Genomic DNA, 18,098 nt, shown 5'->3' on the forward strand with positions numbered 1-18,098 from the left:
ACCCAAAAAAAAATTTGTCATAAAAGTATCTCATAAATTTAGACCTTTTATTTGCAACTACTTTAGAGAAAATATAGACTCAACCGTTAAAACCTTTTTCTGCAATAAAATACTGCAAGACATTGAAGAAGAAGAAGAAAGACAAATCGAATGCGTAAAGAAATACCATACCGAGAATCATAACGGTATCGTAGAAACCTACAAACATTTAAAAAATAAATTTTGCTGGCCTAATATGCAAACTACTATTTCAAACTATATTAACCAATGCGAAATTTACCCTAAAAATAAGTATGAAAGACGTCCCTAGAAACTTCCACAGTTAGGACCTTTACTTGGACAAAAACCTTTTGATATCTTACACCTAGATTTATTCTATTCCAACAAAAATCTCTATTTGACAGTTATTGATTAATTCTCAAAGTATGGACAGTGTTACAAAATACTTGACAAAACTTCGTTGTCAATCCTAAGAAAACTCAGACACTACTTCTCACACCACAACTATCCCAAAAAAATAGTATGCGACAGTGGTACAGAATTTAATTCCTCCATAATTAAAGAATTCATGAATCTTCACAAAATGGAACTACATTTTACTACAGTAAATAATTCATCTTCGAACTCCCCTGTAGAACGATTTCATTCTACCCTTATCAAAAAGCTTAGAACTTTAAAAGACCAAAATCCAAACGATCCATTTAATGATATCTTCACCCATGCTGTGTTAATTTATAATCAATCAATCCATAGTGCCACTAATTATTCTCTTTTTTCTATTCTCTACGGACCTTATGCCGAAGAAATATATTTCGATTTTGATCTTCCGGTATATGAAATCTATAACCAAAGACATAAAGATGAACTTCAACCTTTTATAGAACACATACAAAAAACAAAAAAAAAAAAACAAAACATATTTGACAAAGCAAACGAGACTGCCGAAGAGATACCTGAAATAAATCTTGCAAAACTATTCTACATACATTACGCCCCGATAAACAAATTAAGACAAAAGTAGCCGGTAAAACTGACAAAGAAAACGAAACAAGCACTTACTTAAAATTTGCAAAAAGAGCCCGAAAACTTAGAAACAAAACTTTTTTACAGAACGATCTTATACCTGGGACATCTTCTCACGATCCAACAAATTCCGAATAATGGTTATTTTGTCGAAGAAGTTGGAAAATCCAGAGAAACCTCACATTATCACAGACATATCTTGCACATAAATTTACAAAAATTAAAAGAAACCTTAGAAAGAGATCCTATTTACTATTTTAAAACCCCTATTAAAAATGGACCCCTGTCCTCATTGTATTCCCAGTATAATCATTTATATGACCTACCTAAAGACAATTTACATAAAATAACTAGAAAACAGAAAAAAGGACTTTTTAATTTTCTTGGTACAGCTATTAAATATGTAGCGGGTAATCCCGATAATTCAGATCTAGATATGGTAAGAACACACATTACAGCTATTATTGAACTTAAAGAAAATGAAATCATAAAAAAATTTAACAATCAAATCTCATTTGGACAGTCAATTGATACGAGATTCGAGAAACTTATAAACAAAATAATAACAATAGTTTCGTACTTCTATCCGCAGTTAATAAATTATCTGCCGATTTTGACGGCTATATTGCTCTACATAATGAAATAATTAACCTTCAAAATATTAATGAACTTCTTATGAAACTTATCAGAACAATCACTTTATCTCATTTAGATATCCCAAATATTGAATTATTTACATTAAATGAACTCGAAAGTTTAAAAGAAAATCTTCTTCAAATTTATTCAAGAAATGCCCTCCTCATCGATGATAATCATCCTTATGAACTTATAGAAGCATCTAAAGCCCTTATTTGTGTCACTTTTCAAACAATGCTCATAATAATAAAAATTCCTATCCTTGACATTAACCTATACCTCACCTATAGAATTTATCCTATCTCTAATTCAGATCACATTATGATATTGCCACCCACACATTTCTATGCTAACAATAAATGGTACGAAGACTGTAAGGGACATGCTGAGTACATAGTTTGTACGAAATTGGTCAAATCGAGATGCTCCATACCCAATGTTCAAAATTGCCCGAAAGTCGTTGTCACAGAAAACTTCTTTCAAGAAACCAATAAAGTAATTTTATTAGGAGTAGTCAATCCAATAAAAATTCAAGAAAAAGAAGTCATAACCAGTGGTATCATAATGACGGACGAACCAATTATCATAGAAGGAACCAAATATAATAAAAAGATTACACAAGAAATCTCCACCCCAGAAGTCGTTCCCATAAAATTGATACCCGAGCATAAGATTCAAATTGAAAAACTCAAAATTCCAGAGACCCATAGCCAGCTTCAGCCAATAGAAACATTGGACCCTCTTCCACAAATTTCAACGGGACTTGGCACCACCAGTTTAATTTTAATAGTTTTCCTCTTATTATTCATTTTTATTTTTCTAATAAAAAAGAAAAAAAGGATTTCCAGATTACTTTTTGGGCCCAAACTACAGCCAGCCCAAATTCAAATTCTAGATCAGCTCATCGCAGAAGTTTCCCAGACTTCGAGGTCGAAGTCAATTCCAGAGGAGGAAGGAGAAATGCAATCCTCAGCGACCCAAGCCGACCGATGACCCGGAAGCAGACTCTGACGGAAGCATAACCTGACCAATAAATAGGTGCAACATACATTTTTCAACGATCTTTTAAATTTGTAATTTCATTATTAAACAAAAGTTCCATGGAGTACGGTCCTGACTAAGGTACAATATACCACGTTTAAAGCCGTCCGAAAATAAAATTATTTTGAATGGTAAATTACCTTTCAAAAATTTTTATTTCATCTGTGCAAAAAGTTATAGTGCTACACTAGTGCTCACCAATATAGACAGACGTGAGTACTCGAAATTACATTAATATAAACAATATTATCAGAAATATAACCTGCAAAATACACAAAGATAAAACAAGTTTGAGTCTGGATCCGGAACGACGACCAGTTTTCGAACTGGCGGCAGGACCGGACTTACGGCATCTTAAAATATCATGACTTCTACCAATATTATTTTAAATAACACTACCCCAATCAACATGAATCAACCACAAAGCTCATCTTAAACATTCCAGTGTAGTAAATTCTTTTAAACGCCCAACAAAACAACAGGCTATTGTCCTGTCTAGTATGGAAGATACCAAAATTCACGACTACATCATAGCAGTAGGATCACTAGTAGGACCACGTAATGTCGTCTTCGCATCAAGAATTTCTAACAACCGAATTTGTATTTATCTTTCCTCAAAAAGCACGATCGACTCACTTCTCCACTCCTACAAGTTTGTAAACATAAAAGAATCACAAATAGAAATAAGAAGATTGATCACTCCAGCCGATAGACTCATAGTACCTAATGCATGTCCTACAATTCCTAATAATATTATAGAAGCATAACTACAAAAAATGGGTATCATTGCTGTGTCTAAGATGACTATCTTAAGAATAGGTATGCCAGAAAAATAATACAGCCATGTCCTCAGTTTTAGAAGGCAAATATTTATCACTCCCCTAGAAAATCTCTTTATCCCCGATTCTTTTAATATATCACATGATAACACCCTGTATCGTCTGTACCATTCCATAGATGGATATAACTGCTCAAATTGTAAAACTATTGGTCACAAAGAAGCAGAATGTCCTCACAGAACTGATCTCACCCCATTAAACCCTTCCCTAGCACCTATCCTATCTAGAACACCAGTTCAGGAATCTAATGAGCAAACAAATGTAACAATGGAAACCGACTCTATTCTAGTAACACTTATAACCAACACTACCCAAAACCCTTCTCCCAATACATCATCAGACTCAAACAATTTAACCAAAAATTTAGCAGAGGAAACATCTTTACCTTCTATAAACATTGCCAGTAAAACCAATTAAGGTAAAAGACAAATATCGTCCTCTCCAGACATTATCGAAAACAATTCTCAAACTAACACAGAACTTTTTGTGCCTCCTACTCTAAACAAACCCAAGAAAAAATCCAAAAAATCAGATAAAACTTCTCGCGATGAACTCACTCTTTCTCTTTAATCAATAAAAGAAAAAATAGAGAACAGATCACCCGAATTTATTCTAAATTATAATGAGATTTGCGATTTCCTAGAAAACACACTACATTCCCAACATCCCGAAATAATCTCCAAAAATTATTCCAATGAACCTACTGAACTAATCGATATTCTTAACTTCATCTACCCGTTTAAAGAAGAAACTAAACCCCAATAAAACATCTTCAATTGAAGAGTCCGATGAACCGCCATCCCATTGGGAAATCTAATGCCAGCTTCTTTTATTGTACAGTGGAACCTTAATGGGTTTTACACCCATATTGAACAATTAAAACTTTTAATAAATAAACTATCTCCTAAAATACTTTGTCTTCAAGAGACCCGTTTTAAAAATACTAATATAAATCTCCGAAATTACCAATGTTTTCTAAAAAATAGAAACGCACACCAAGCCAGTGGCGGAGTAGCTATTTTCACTAGAACAGATATACAAGCTAAACCAATTGCATTACGTACTAGTCTTGAAGCTGTAGCTGTAACAGTTACTTACCAAAAACATATTAACATTTGCAATATTTATCTGCCTCATCCCAACGATCTCAATTTACAAGAATTTAGAAATCTTATAGATCAAATTCCAAACCCAAAAATAATTTTAGGTGATATGAATTGCCATCATCCGGCATGGGGAAGTCATAAAACTGACAAATTCGGTAATTTATTAAATCATTTCATTGATTCCTCAGACTTAATACTACTTAATAATGGAAAATCGACCAGATTTAACTCTTCCAACGGCTCATTTTCCGCCATAGATTTGACATTATGTAGCCAATCATTGTCAACTTATCTGTTATGGAATACTTTCGAATCACTACACGACAGTGATCATTTCCCCATTCACTTAATAAATCTCAATCTCCTAAATTCCCAATATATCAATCTTGGAAAATAAAGAATGCAAACAGGAACTCCTATCAGATCGACATCCAAATGAAAATTGAAAATTTCCAATTAAGCAGTGACATAAACTCTGATATTAGATCCTTAAATAATATCATAACAGAAGCTGCCTTAACTAATATCGGTAAAACTAAACTCTGTAATAGACAACCAGTGCCTTGATGGACCAGCGAAATCGTACTAGCTCCATCTATAACCAAACGTGCGTTTAATAAACTTAAAAAGCATAATACGGAAGAAAATTTACTTAGTTTTCAAAAACTTAGGGCAAGATCGAGATATCTCATAAAAAAAGTAAAAGAAATACATGGAAAATTATGTTTCTTCTATAAATTCATCGACCCCTTCAGCTGTCATTTGGTCTAAAATTCGTAAACTCAAAGGTTCCAACTCTTTTAGACAAATAAACTCGTTAACTCATGGTCAAACACTAATTATATAATAATAGTCTCCCGTTTTATACCGCTTCGCGGCTTTGGGAGTATAGCAGGATAGTCTGCTATATCTAGGGCCTACGGTATACAAGGAAGGTAACATGGCCAGTGCTACGCTTCAACCGCCTATTATTACCCCTGGTTTTACCCAAGGTACTCATTTTTATTCAGGCTGAGTCGACCTGGGGCCTATAGACATTTTTAAAAATGTCTTGTTGTTCTTGCCGGCGGTAGGATTCGAACTCCGAACCACCGGCTTGCGGGGCAAGCATCCTACCGCTTGCGCTACGCAGGCCCTCAAACACTAATTACTTGTCACAAAGCTATTGCAGAAACATTTGCTGATATATATCAAAAAAATTCTAGCAATAATGATATACCTCAGGAAATGTTAACGCACAAGGAAACTATAGAATCCTCTATTATCACCATAAACGATACCAATGATCCTTTAAATATCGCTATAACTCTTCAAGAATTAGAATTTGCTATTTCTGATTTAAAAAACGCCTCTGGCTGGACCAGATGACATACCACCAATATTTATAAAAAACTTTCCATTTACAGCTAAACTAGTTTTACTAGATTTATTTAATACTTGTTTTCTAAAACATAAATTTCCTGATCTTTGGTCCCAGGCTGTAATAATTCCCATCATCAAGCCCAACAAATCTAAAGAAGAAACCCACTTCTTACCGCCCCATCTCGCTTACCTGTAGTATGTGTAAAATCTTAAAATTTTAAACCTTCGTCTAGTATGGCACCTGGAAAATAATAATCTCCTTTCCCCTTATCAAAGTGGCTTTCGAAGAAGTAGATCGACGTCAGATAACCATGTTACTTCTCAAACCTCAATTAAAGAAGCTTTTGCAAACAACCAAAAACTGATTGCTATTTTTTTTGACATGAGCCAAGCTTTTGAGAGAACTTGGAGACACTGCATTTTGAAAAATCTAAGCGATAACGGGATTCAAGGTAACATACTTTTTGTAAACAATTTTTTAAATAATCGATCAATAGAAATTAGAATAAATGGCCTTAAAAGCTCAACAAGAACATTAGATAATGGAATCCCTCAAGGTTCCATCATAAGTCCAACATTATTCTTAATAGCTATTAATAGTGTTATTCATGAAATTAGAGCACCAATTAAAGCCAGTCTTTATGCTAACGACATCGTCGTTTATACTAAATCAAACAATATAAAATCGGCAACTAAAATTTTGCAAAATTTTTTAACTCGGATTGAAAATTGGACGTTAAAAACTGGGTTTAACTTCTCTACAGAAAAAACACATTACATAATTTTTAATAAAAACAGATCTCGGTATTCAACTTACCTAACTTTAAATAATTTAGCATGAAAACAATCAGAAGAAGTTAATTTTCTAGGTTTAACTTTTACCAGAACCTTAAATTGGAACTTGCATATCAATAATCTACAACATTCCTGCCAATCTAGCTTAAATATGCTCAAAATTATGTCTAATAAAGTTTGGGGCGCAGATACTAAAATATTAATAAACTTATATAAATCACTCATTAGGAGTAAACTAGATTACGGTTGCATTTGTTATAACTCTGCAAGCAAAACTACCTTAAAAAGGCTTAACGGTAAAGGCTTAACGGTATTCAATTTACAGCTTTGAGATTAGCACTAGTCCTACTAGTAGTTTACAAGTTCTAGCTAAAGAGCCACCTCTAAACATAAGGCGACAACAATTATCAATAAACTATATTGCCCAAATTTCAATTCAAAAACAACATCCTCTTTTCTCTTAAATTTTCCACTCTGGCATCCTCTCTTTTAAAAAGACAACAAACTATATTCCTATAATAGAAAGAATAAAAGTCACAAATTTTAACATGGATCAACTTAGTCTATTGCTATATACAAATACAATTTCTCCTCCATGGACAACCCGCCTACTTACCATTGACCTAACACTAAGAAAATATCCCAAATCATATACAAACTTCTCGATAATTAAACATCTTTTTGCAGAAATCATATCAAATTACCCCAACTATTTACAAATCTTTAACGACGCCTCTAAAACCCAAGATGGACATGCTGCTGCTTACTATTCTGATGAAGAAAACAATATGAAGTGCGTCATCATTACAGATTCACTTAATGCGTTATTGAAATTAAAGCAAATTTATACAACAAATCTTATTATACAAGTAATAAAAAATGAATTAGAAACACTTCATTCCATGGGAAAGGACATAGCTTTCATTTGGGTACCATCGCATACTAAAGGACATAGCTTTCATTTGGGTACCATCGCATACTGGAATCTGGGGAAATGAAAAAGCAGATCAACTAGCAACTACAAGCCGTATCAACTTAGAAGATACTACAAAAATGACAAAATATCCTTATTGTGACATGAAACATCTGATTAAAGATCATTGCAGTAACATTTGGCAAAATTACTGGGAAAATTCAGTAACCAAATTAAACCCAATATGCCCAAAGGTGAACAGCTGCTCTTTGAATAACCCCACAAGTAGACGAGATCAAGTAATTATAAACCGTTTAAGAATTGGTCATACTGCTGTCACACATAAATTTTTAATCACTAAAGATCCACCGCGAATTTGCAATAACTGCTATACTTCATTGACAGTGAAACACGACCTCAAGTCCATCTTGACAGATAATAATTTAAATGTATTAAGCTATTTAAAAGATATGAAATTGTATAATACTATTTAATGTACATAATCGTATTAAAACTATTGTGTTTGTCATCCCACTAATAACCCTGCGTGATTGATGTGGTATAAGTGTTTAAAAAAAAAAGTTCCATAATTTGCAAAATTTTTGATTTTTCAATTAAAACCTTTTTTAAAAATATAAGTTTAAGTGTTCCCAACATTTCTATATATATATATATATATATATATATATATATATATATAATATATATATATATATATATATATATATATAATATATATATATATATATATATATATATATATATAATATATATATATATATATATATATATATATATAATATATATATATATATATATATATATATATATATATATATATATATCAATCTTGGAAAAAACTGGAACTCCTATCAGATCGACATCCAAATGAAAATTGAAAATTTCCAATTAAGCAGTGACATAAACAGAAGCTGCCTTAACTAATATCGGTAAAACTAAACTCTGTAATAGACAACCAGTGCCTTGATGGACCAGCGAAATCGTACTAGCTCCATCTATAACAAAACGAGCGTTTAATAAACTTAAAAAGCATAATACGGAAGAAAATTTACTTAGTTTTCAAAAACTTAGAGCAAGATCGAGATATCTCATAAAAAAAGTAAAAGAAATACATGGAAAATTATGTTTCTTCTATAACTTCATCGACCCCTTCAGCTGTCATTTGGTCTAAAATTCGTAAACTCAAAGGTTCCAACTCTTTTAGACAAATAAACTCGTTAACTCATGGTCAAACACTAATTACTTGTCACAAAGCTATTGCAGAAACATTTGCTGATATGTATCAAAAAAATTCTAGCAATAATGATATACCTCAGGAAATGTTAACGCACAAGGAAACTATAGAATCCTCTATTATCACCATAAACGATACCAATGATCCTTTAAACATCGCTATAACTCTTCAAGAATTAGAATTTGCTATTTCTGATTTAAAAAACGCCTCGGCTGGACCAGATGACATACCACCAATATTTATAAAAAACTTTCCATTTACAGCTAAACTAGTTTTACTAGATTTATTTAATACTTGTTTTCTAAAACATAAATTTCCTGATCTTTGGTCCCAGGCTGTAATAATTCCCATCATCAAGCCCAACAAACCTAAAGAAGAAGCCCACTTCTTACCGCCCCATCTCGCTTACCTGTAGTATGTGTAAAATCTTAAAATTTTAAACCTTCGTCTAGTATGGCACCTGGAAAATAATAATCTCCTTTCCCCTTATCAAAGTGGCTTTCGAAGAAGTAGATCGACGTCAGATAACCATGTTACTTCTCAAACCTCAATTAATGAAGCTTTTGCAAACAACCAAAAACTGATTGCTATTTTTTTTGACATAAGCCAAGCTTTTGAGAGAACTTGGAGACACTGCATTTTGAAAAATCTAAGCGATAACGGGATTCAAGGTAACATACTAGCATTTGTAAACAATTTTTTAAATAATCGATCAATAGAAATTAGAATAAATGGCCTTAAAAGCTCAACAAGAACATTAGATAATGGAATCCCTCAAGGTTCCATCATAAGTCCAACATTATTCTTAATAGCTATTAATAGTGTTATTCATGAAATTAGAGCACCAATTAAAGCCAGTCTTTATGCTAACGACATCGTCGTTTATACTAAATCAAACAATATAAAATCGGCAACTAAAATTTTACAAAATTTTTTAACTCGGATTGAAAATTGGACGTTAAAAACTGGGTTTAACTTTTTATACACATTTATATATAAAAGCTTCAAATACTTTAACGATCTCCATAACATGTATGACATATATCTCTTGTACCTTATATTTGTTATATTCTCTGTACCTCTACCATAATACAGCCTCTGGATAACACAAAATTGTTCTTACTGTTTCTGTTAATAGAACTATGTATGTACTACCAAAGTTAAAACAAATGTCAATTAATTTTTTACTTATTTTCATATACACCCAGATTAAATTCAGTTTCTGCTATCCTTCATATTTAGCTAACTCAAAAATTTAGCTTTTTTAAATCTAACTATAAATTCTTTTTACTTGATATAATTATTTACGAACAAATAAGTGAAAAGTTTTTTGCTTGAAAGTAACCAACCTATTATAAAACTTCCAACATTTAGCTCTTTAGAGTGATATATGGTTTGAAAGTTCATTTAGCTCTTTGTATTAGTAAAATAAGATTTCTTTCATGTCCAAAAAGTTACATTTGCAAATCTGACATTGAAAAAGGGGGAATAAAATGCAGAAGTTAATTTTTTTCTTTATTTGTCCAAGTTTAATTTACAGATCACAAATAATGCAATGCAAGTAAGCACATTAGTTATTAAAAATACATTGATACTCCAATATTAATATAGAAAAGAAACAAAACATATCAAAATTATTTAAGTAATGGAGTCCAAGCAGACTATTTCTTCTTTTGTGCCTTTTTTGCAGCTTTTGTGACTTTTCCGGCGCTGGGATCTTTGAAGGCAACGCTCTTGATGACTCCTACTGCAACTGTTTGCTTCATGTCACGGACAGCAAAACGTCCAAGGGGTGGGAATTCTTGGAATAATTCTACACACATGGGCTTCGTAGGTACCAAGTTGACAATGGCGGCATCACCAGATTTGATGGCTTTGGGATTTTCTTCAGTGGTTTTACCAGAACGACGGTCAACCTTTTCTTTGATTTCAGCGAATTTGCAGGCAATGTGGGCTGTGTGACAATCGAGCACAGGGGTGTATCCATTTGAGATTTTACCAGGGTGGTTGAGTACAATGACTTGGGCAGTGAAGTCTGAAGCTCCTCTGGGTGGGTTGTTCTTGGTGTCTCCAGCTACATAACCACGACGCAATTCTTTAACAGAGACGTTCTTGACGTTGAAACCAACGTTGTCACCAGGTACTGCTTCCTGGAGTGCTTCATGATGCATTTCAACAGATTTTACTTCAGTCGTCAAATTGGCTGGAGCGAAAACTACAACCATACCAGGTTTCAATACACCAGTTTCAACACGGCCTACAGGTACTGTTCCAATACCACCAATTTTGTAGACATCCTAAAACAACACATTGAAATTAGACATCTTTAAAGAAACAAAAAATTTAAAAAATGAAAAATACAACATCAGAAAAGATTAAGCCTTATGATAAAATCAAGTTTTCATTCTAGTTTGGTCATCATGAAATATATGAAAAAAGAAACAGTTAATTCATACTTACAATTACACTATGTAAATTTTGGGTAAAATCTTTTATTATATAAATAGAAAAAAAACATTAAAACAAGTGAACGGATATAAAATTTGTATCAATGAATTCTGCTTCACTTACTGATGATTGTACAATAATTTAATTGTCTAGAAAACATTTTTATGTAATTTCAATTTAAAATGTCTTATTTTTAAAAGCCAGTGAAATAATAACAAATGAAACTAACGAACACCATTTAATATACTCAAACAGTTTAATTCTAACCGATGTTGCATTAGTTATTCAAAATATGTTTCAGGAAATTAACAGATGTTCAAATTAATATTTTAAAATTTTAAGTGTTTAGCAGGTTTAGATTTGGTTACATTAGGTTTGATTAAAACTTTCATTAGGTTAAGTTTAGTCAATATAAATTAAATTTTTCAAATCAAATTGTTAGGTCTTTTAAAAGTTAAAAAAGTAGCAACAGTATACAATGTACATAAAATTTTACTTTTTGTACATATCAGCCATATTATTGTAAAACACTAAAAATCTTGATTATCTACATTAAAAAAGTTATATGATTCAAGACAATTACATATTTTTAGCTTTTCACAACAATTTTTTTGAATATTGATACTTATTACTATTACTTATTACTATTGAATACTTTTTTTGATTTTTGGACACTTACTAGTTTACAGCAAAGAAAACATTAAAATTTGAACTTTACTTTTAACAAAACTCACAAAAAATTAGGCATTTTTGAGGTATCGCTCTTAATAATTACCAAAATAATATTTTAAATACCTGGAGTGGAAGACGGAGGGGCTTCTCAGTTGGACGAGATGGGGGTAGGATAGCATCCAAAGCCTCAATCAAGCACTTTCCTTCAGCTTTACCTTCTTTACGTTTAATATTCCATCCCTTGAACCATGGCATCCTGTCAGATCCTTCTAACATGTTGTCCCCATGCCATCCTGAGATTGGCACAAACGCAACTGCAGCTGGGTTATAACCAATCTTTTTGATGTACGAGGCTACTTCTTTCTTGATTTCCTCAAAACGTGATTCACTGTATGCTGGTTCAGTGGAGTCCATTTTGTTGACACCAACAATAAGTTGTTTTACACCAAGGGTTAATGCAAGAAGAGCATGTTCACGTGTTTGTCCATTCTTTGAAATACCTGCTTCGAATTCACCGGTACCAGCTGCAACAATAAGTACAGCACAGTCAGCTTGTGATGTACCAGTGATCATGTTCTTAATGAAATCTCTGTGTCCAGGAGCATCAATGATGGTTACATAGTATTTAGCTGTTTCGAATTTCCACAGAGCAATATCAATTGTAATACCACGTTCTCTCTCGGCCTTAAGTTTGTCAAGTACCCAGGCATATTTGAATGAACCTTTACCCATTTCTTGGGCTTCCTTTTCGAACTTTTCAATGGTACGTTTATCAATACCACCACATTTGTAAATTAAATGTCCAGTAGTAGTAGATTTACCAGAATCTACGTGTCCAATGACGACGATGTTAATGTGAATCTTTTCTTTACCCATTTTGATCTATAACAAAAACAGTTGTGTAAAAAATGTGAAATACTAAATTTAAAATATACATATAAACTAAAATGATTAAGACTGTTCATGGAACATAGAACAATATGAAGACCACGTTCAGGTTAACCTGAAAATTTTGCACAATATATTTGTAGCAGCAGCACAGCAGGTGCTGTGGATATAAAAAAAACTGAATATTATGAAGAATACATGTAGAGCATGATGTGACACAAAGAACAATCTACTCTTCTACAAGAGTAGAATGAAATGAATTATCGGAATATGTGATGTGGATGAGTTATTACAAAAGATAGATTAACCGGCATTTGGAAAAATAGAAATAAGAGTAAAACAGCAAAAACAATATGGCATTAGATGTAAAATAGTTGAGAAACAAAGTTGGCAAATATAAAAAAAACTACAGGCCAATCACCCTTGTTATAATTAAAAACCAAATTTTTAAACATCACCAAAATTATTCTACAAATAATTTAAATAATTTTCACTAAAAAACTGGCTGAGTAAAACAATAAAGCCGACAACAGGTGGATATCCTGCACATGTATGACCTGAAGAACATGATCATCTCATGTAGATCCTATCTTTATGATAAATGTAATATTATAACCGACAAATTATCCTAAATTTTATAAAAGAATTAATATTTGTAAAGAAAATCTAATAATAAATTCAATTTAAACCAATTAAACCATATGGCCGCCATTACCAAAGTACAATGTACACGTGGTGAGTAAAGGTTTTTGCTAAATTTCTCGAAAAATACATATAATTAGAATATAAATAATATATAAAAGCTTGTACTTACTGTTTGGAAATAAAGTAAATGCAAGTCTTCGAAATTAAACTTAGAATAACAGGAACACTACTTGGGATGTAACAACAGGCACGAGGTCCACACCGTACGACGAGCAAACTAAAAAAGAAGATAATCTCAACATGCGCTCTGTCTTCACTTTTCATTCCTTCTGGGGGTTGGAAGTTTGACATCACTTCCTTTTTACTAGCGGCATCTACCGATAAGTTTAAAATTTCGCGACATTATACGAATAATTAGGATGAAAAGGATCCAAATAAGGATAAATTAATTGTTTAGGACATTATCAAGATGGTAATGATGGTATTTGAAATTTTGCAATAATATCGATAGATGAACTGAGCAAGAAAGAGAGCACCTCATGAACTACGCAACACCTAAAACAGAAGACAAAAGTTAATGGTTTCAGATGCTAGGAGAAATATTTTATTTATAAAAGGTAATATTTAATCTAGATGTATAGATGTAAGATATATATATTATGAGTAAATTCAGGCAATTTATACAATACAGTATTTTTAAAAGCTAATAAAATATATGCAAAATGTCACAAAATTTAGAATGATAATTATATTTGACTTTCATTAAAGTATTCCAACTCGATATAATTGTTTGAGGTCATATATTTCTATCGAATATTTAGCTGCACAACTAGTTTTAGTTGGTCGGAACTGTTTGGAAGTGAAATTCGTTATCTGGGTGCACTATTATTCCATATAACGGATCTTTTAATTTTAGATGAGTTATATGACCGTCGTAGGTATTAAAAAGTATTGTGTTTAAAAATGACATTATCACTATAATAAATAGCTAATAAATAAACATAAATTGAAATTACATCAAAATAGAATCTATTGTAACATCACGTCCTCTCTCAGAATATATACCTTTCTGCGCTTTTGTAGGATTACCTTTAAAATAATTGATAAATATTATATGAATATAATTAGAGGAATACAAATTAATCATTTACTTAATTCCGACATTATGCAATATTACGCAGTTTAATAATTCATTTAGGTCTTGTCAATTTTATAAATAAATAGAATTTCTGGAAACAAAGATTAATTTTGTTTTTTATTTATAATATAGATATGATGAATATCCTTATTCGATAAAATGGATAATGGATAATAATAGATATTGAATAATTTCGTTTAAAAATTACTGACATATTGCGCAATACCATACATTATTCATAAAAATACCTACATGATGCACAAAAATCAGTTTTACTTTTTAAATAATAACACGGATGAGAAACACTATTACCATTAGTATTATTATTGTTTTCGTGTTAATGTACTCTCAAATTTAAAATAAGTAGTGCGTCTAGGGTTAAGATTTGCACTGTTGTCTCCATGCTATCCGGTCTTGTGTTAGATTTCGTGCACTTTCCCATGTCAATCCTTTCTTCTCAACTTCTTTTCTGATTTCGTCTACCCACCTAACTCTTGGTCTTCCTCGTTTGTTTTTCCCTTGCATTCTCGTTTCAAACACTCGTTTTGTTAATCTTTCATTCGACATTCTACACACGTGCCCGAACCATCTTAGTTGCCCCTCTACTATTTTTTCGTTTATTGGTTCTAGTTTTAGGTTTTGTCTGATTGTTTCGTTTCGTATTTTGTCTACACCTAACGGTAGAAAGTCTTAGGACTAAGTAAGTAAGTGCGTCTAGGAGTTTAGCATGTTTTAAAAATATAAATGTCTAAAGATTTATTTTTAGTTCACTAGACCATAGAAGATATAAAAAAGATTTTTTAGCGGCAAACAAATTTGTCGTTAAATTGTTAAATTTAATATAAAGTGACTTTCGTCTTTAAGGCAAACGCAGAATATCTACAAATCGAGATGTTCAATATACCTACTTACAATAAAATTCCACGATAATTCCCATGGTACTCTGGTAGTAGGACCAAATTAGAACTACATTTAAAAGAAAACCAAATCACAAGATAGACAGGCATGTAAGGATTAAATGAAAATATGTTTTCAAAATAGAATGAATGTGATATGAAAAGAAGGAAACCAATAATGTATTAAGTTGACCATAATACATAAATGAATTTTTAGGATTTACTTGCATCAACCCTACAAAGGTTTCAGATTGGACAGTAAAAAGAACAGATCAAATTATCGCTTAAAAGGCAAAAACAATTTATAAGTGTAAAATATGTACCAATACTTAAAATTTGTAAAAGTGAGGAATAAGTTTAAGTGACGTTTCATAAAAATCTTCTATAATGCTGTGAGAATTCTTGCTTAAAAAAACATTTATTCGTAGTGTGGGCTTTCACGATAGTTGTTTTGTAAAGATACATGCGTCTCAGATTTATAGGCTGCACTCTGGAATTACTTCTTTGCGTTTTGTTTACAACAGTGGTAGACATTATCGAAGGCGATGAGGCAACAGTCGTAACTAGTAGTGACATCTTCAAAAAAACTTCCAAGCAGGTTTTTTAGTCTCAATTAAAATTTTTTCTAATCCACGACCCTTCGTACACTGCTCCCTTATTTGAGGGCCTATAAATAGACCCTCTTTTATTTTAGCTTTACTGATTGTAGTAATTTGTTCTTCGGGTACAATGATTGACTTTATCTACTTTAAAGACTACTCATGATTGACTACTTTATCCATCTCCTTAATAAAATTTTTCATTTATCTTAGTCAAAGTGATGTTAATGACCAGTGGCGAACCCGGAATATATTGATTAAAATTTAAAAATCAAAATAAAATAAATCTACTTTACAAAATGTAATAAAATGGAAATTGTAGAAAGACGTTTTTTTGAATAAAATCTAGTATGTTCTTAATAACGAAAATAAGGAAGTCTGGGTTAAAAAAATCCATTTTATTTTAAATTGATCTTATATTAAATAATTATAAACAGTAACATAATATTTAATATTTGGTGAAAGCCTCATTATTGTCAATACAGAATTGCAATCTTTTGTTCATAGATAGCAACAATCTCCTCATGCTATATTCAACAAGCTTCTCCCATGACCTGTTGAATTGCTTCCCATAGTTCAATTCTGTTTCGTGGCTTAAGGTTTCTTTCATTTAATATTTTTGTCCGCCTACACATTTTCGATGGGGTTAAGGTCTAGACTCTGGAAAGGCCACGGAAGAACATTAACATGAGTTTCTTTCAACCATTCACGAACAATTCTACTAGTATGCACCTATGTAGTATGGAAAATTGTCATGTTGGAAGATGGAGTTGTTATTGGTTAATCTCTGGATCACTGATGGCAACATTATGTTCTCAAGAATATGTTTTCTATGAACCTATGATTTCTCGGAGCATAAACTATTCGACAACTATTATATGATTGAAACACTTTTTCACAAGAAAATCCAACGTTACACCAACAATTGTCTTCACGGTTTATGAATTCACTACAAATCGCAATTCGTCTTCCCTTGTGATCCACAGCCAAAAAAAAAGTTTCCTTGCAGCTGTACAAATTATCAATTCACTTGCTTTAATCCCTCTACGTGCAGTGCGAATGCTGCCCGGAAACGCTGTCTCTTCGTTAGCTCTTCGAGCTGTGGCAAAAGGATGTCTCAGATAATCTATTAACACCTCATCTTGTTGCTCTGTGGAGATCGTCTGCACCCTTGAACCGCTTAACCGTACTATAAAGTGAAAATGATCCCATCGTTGTTTGATTTTCCATATATACATATGGCTCACGTTTAAATCTGCAGTAACTTGCCTTAGTGAGCAATCTTCTTCGAGTTTGACAATTGCTCTGGTTTTTTCGCGCCTTATTCAAATGCATTCTATGCATTTTGGATGTGTTTAATAGCTTTTTATTTTATTTTTCAATACGTGAGTGAAAGTGAAAGAACAATTTACAGATTTTTAAAAGAAAGGAAAGAAGGAACCATTACTGGAGGAAACGCCCTTCGGAGAAAAGTTCATTTGTTCTTTTTAAACAAGGAGATTCCTACATTGGATACAATATTAATAGGCAATAAGAGATAATAATTTTCTTCACTTTGGCCGAGATAAGTTATGGAAATTACTTAAAGAAATCGGTTTATACTATAAAAATCAAAGAAAAAATCCTATATTGAACGATATAGAAGAGATTGTTTGTTGGCGAAGGAAATATTTGAGAACGACAAAAAGATTTAGATTAGAATGAAGGTGCATTTTCTTTTAGATGAAATCTGACTTTTAGATGAAATCTCCCTACAGGGTTGAAAATTAATAATCACGCACATTGGCAGCGAATATGGTTGTGTGGAGAATGGTTTATTTGAGTTCGTTTCAAAATCCAATA

General features: G+C 32.0%; 1 protein-coding gene across 1 annotated transcript; it reads right to left on the reverse strand.

The window, feature by feature from the left end:
- Positions 1-10,616: 10,616 nt before the first annotated feature.
- Positions 10,617-13,928, reverse strand: LOC140431306 (elongation factor 1-alpha-like). Its single transcript, XM_072519240.1, has 3 exons — positions 13,793-13,928; positions 12,214-12,972; positions 10,617-11,267 (listed from the first exon to the last, which is right to left on the reverse strand). The coding sequence occupies exons 2-3, from the start codon at positions 12,964-12,966 to the stop codon at positions 10,632-10,634; spliced, it is 1,389 nt and encodes a 462-aa protein (XP_072375341.1). The 5' UTR covers positions 12,967-12,972; positions 13,793-13,928; the 3' UTR covers positions 10,617-10,631.
- Between the last annotated feature and the right edge of the window lie 4,170 nt (positions 13,929-18,098).

The sequence above is a fragment of the Diabrotica undecimpunctata genome, unplaced genomic scaffold, assembly GCF_040954645.1.
Source record: "Diabrotica undecimpunctata isolate CICGRU unplaced genomic scaffold, icDiaUnde3 ctg00000625.1, whole genome shotgun sequence".
Lineage (NCBI taxonomy): Eukaryota > Metazoa > Arthropoda > Insecta > Coleoptera > Chrysomelidae > Diabrotica > Diabrotica undecimpunctata.

Excerpts from the sequence above, each read along its gene's own strand:
- LOC140431306 (XM_072519240.1), bottom strand. The coding sequence starts at position 12,966 with ATGGGTAAAGAAAAGATTCACATTAACATCGTCGTCATTGGACACGTA. Across the intron at positions 11,268-12,213 it reads CCCTCCGTCTTCCACTCCAG|GATGTCTACAAAATTGGTGG; the intron begins GTATTTAAAATA and ends GTGTTGTTTTAG.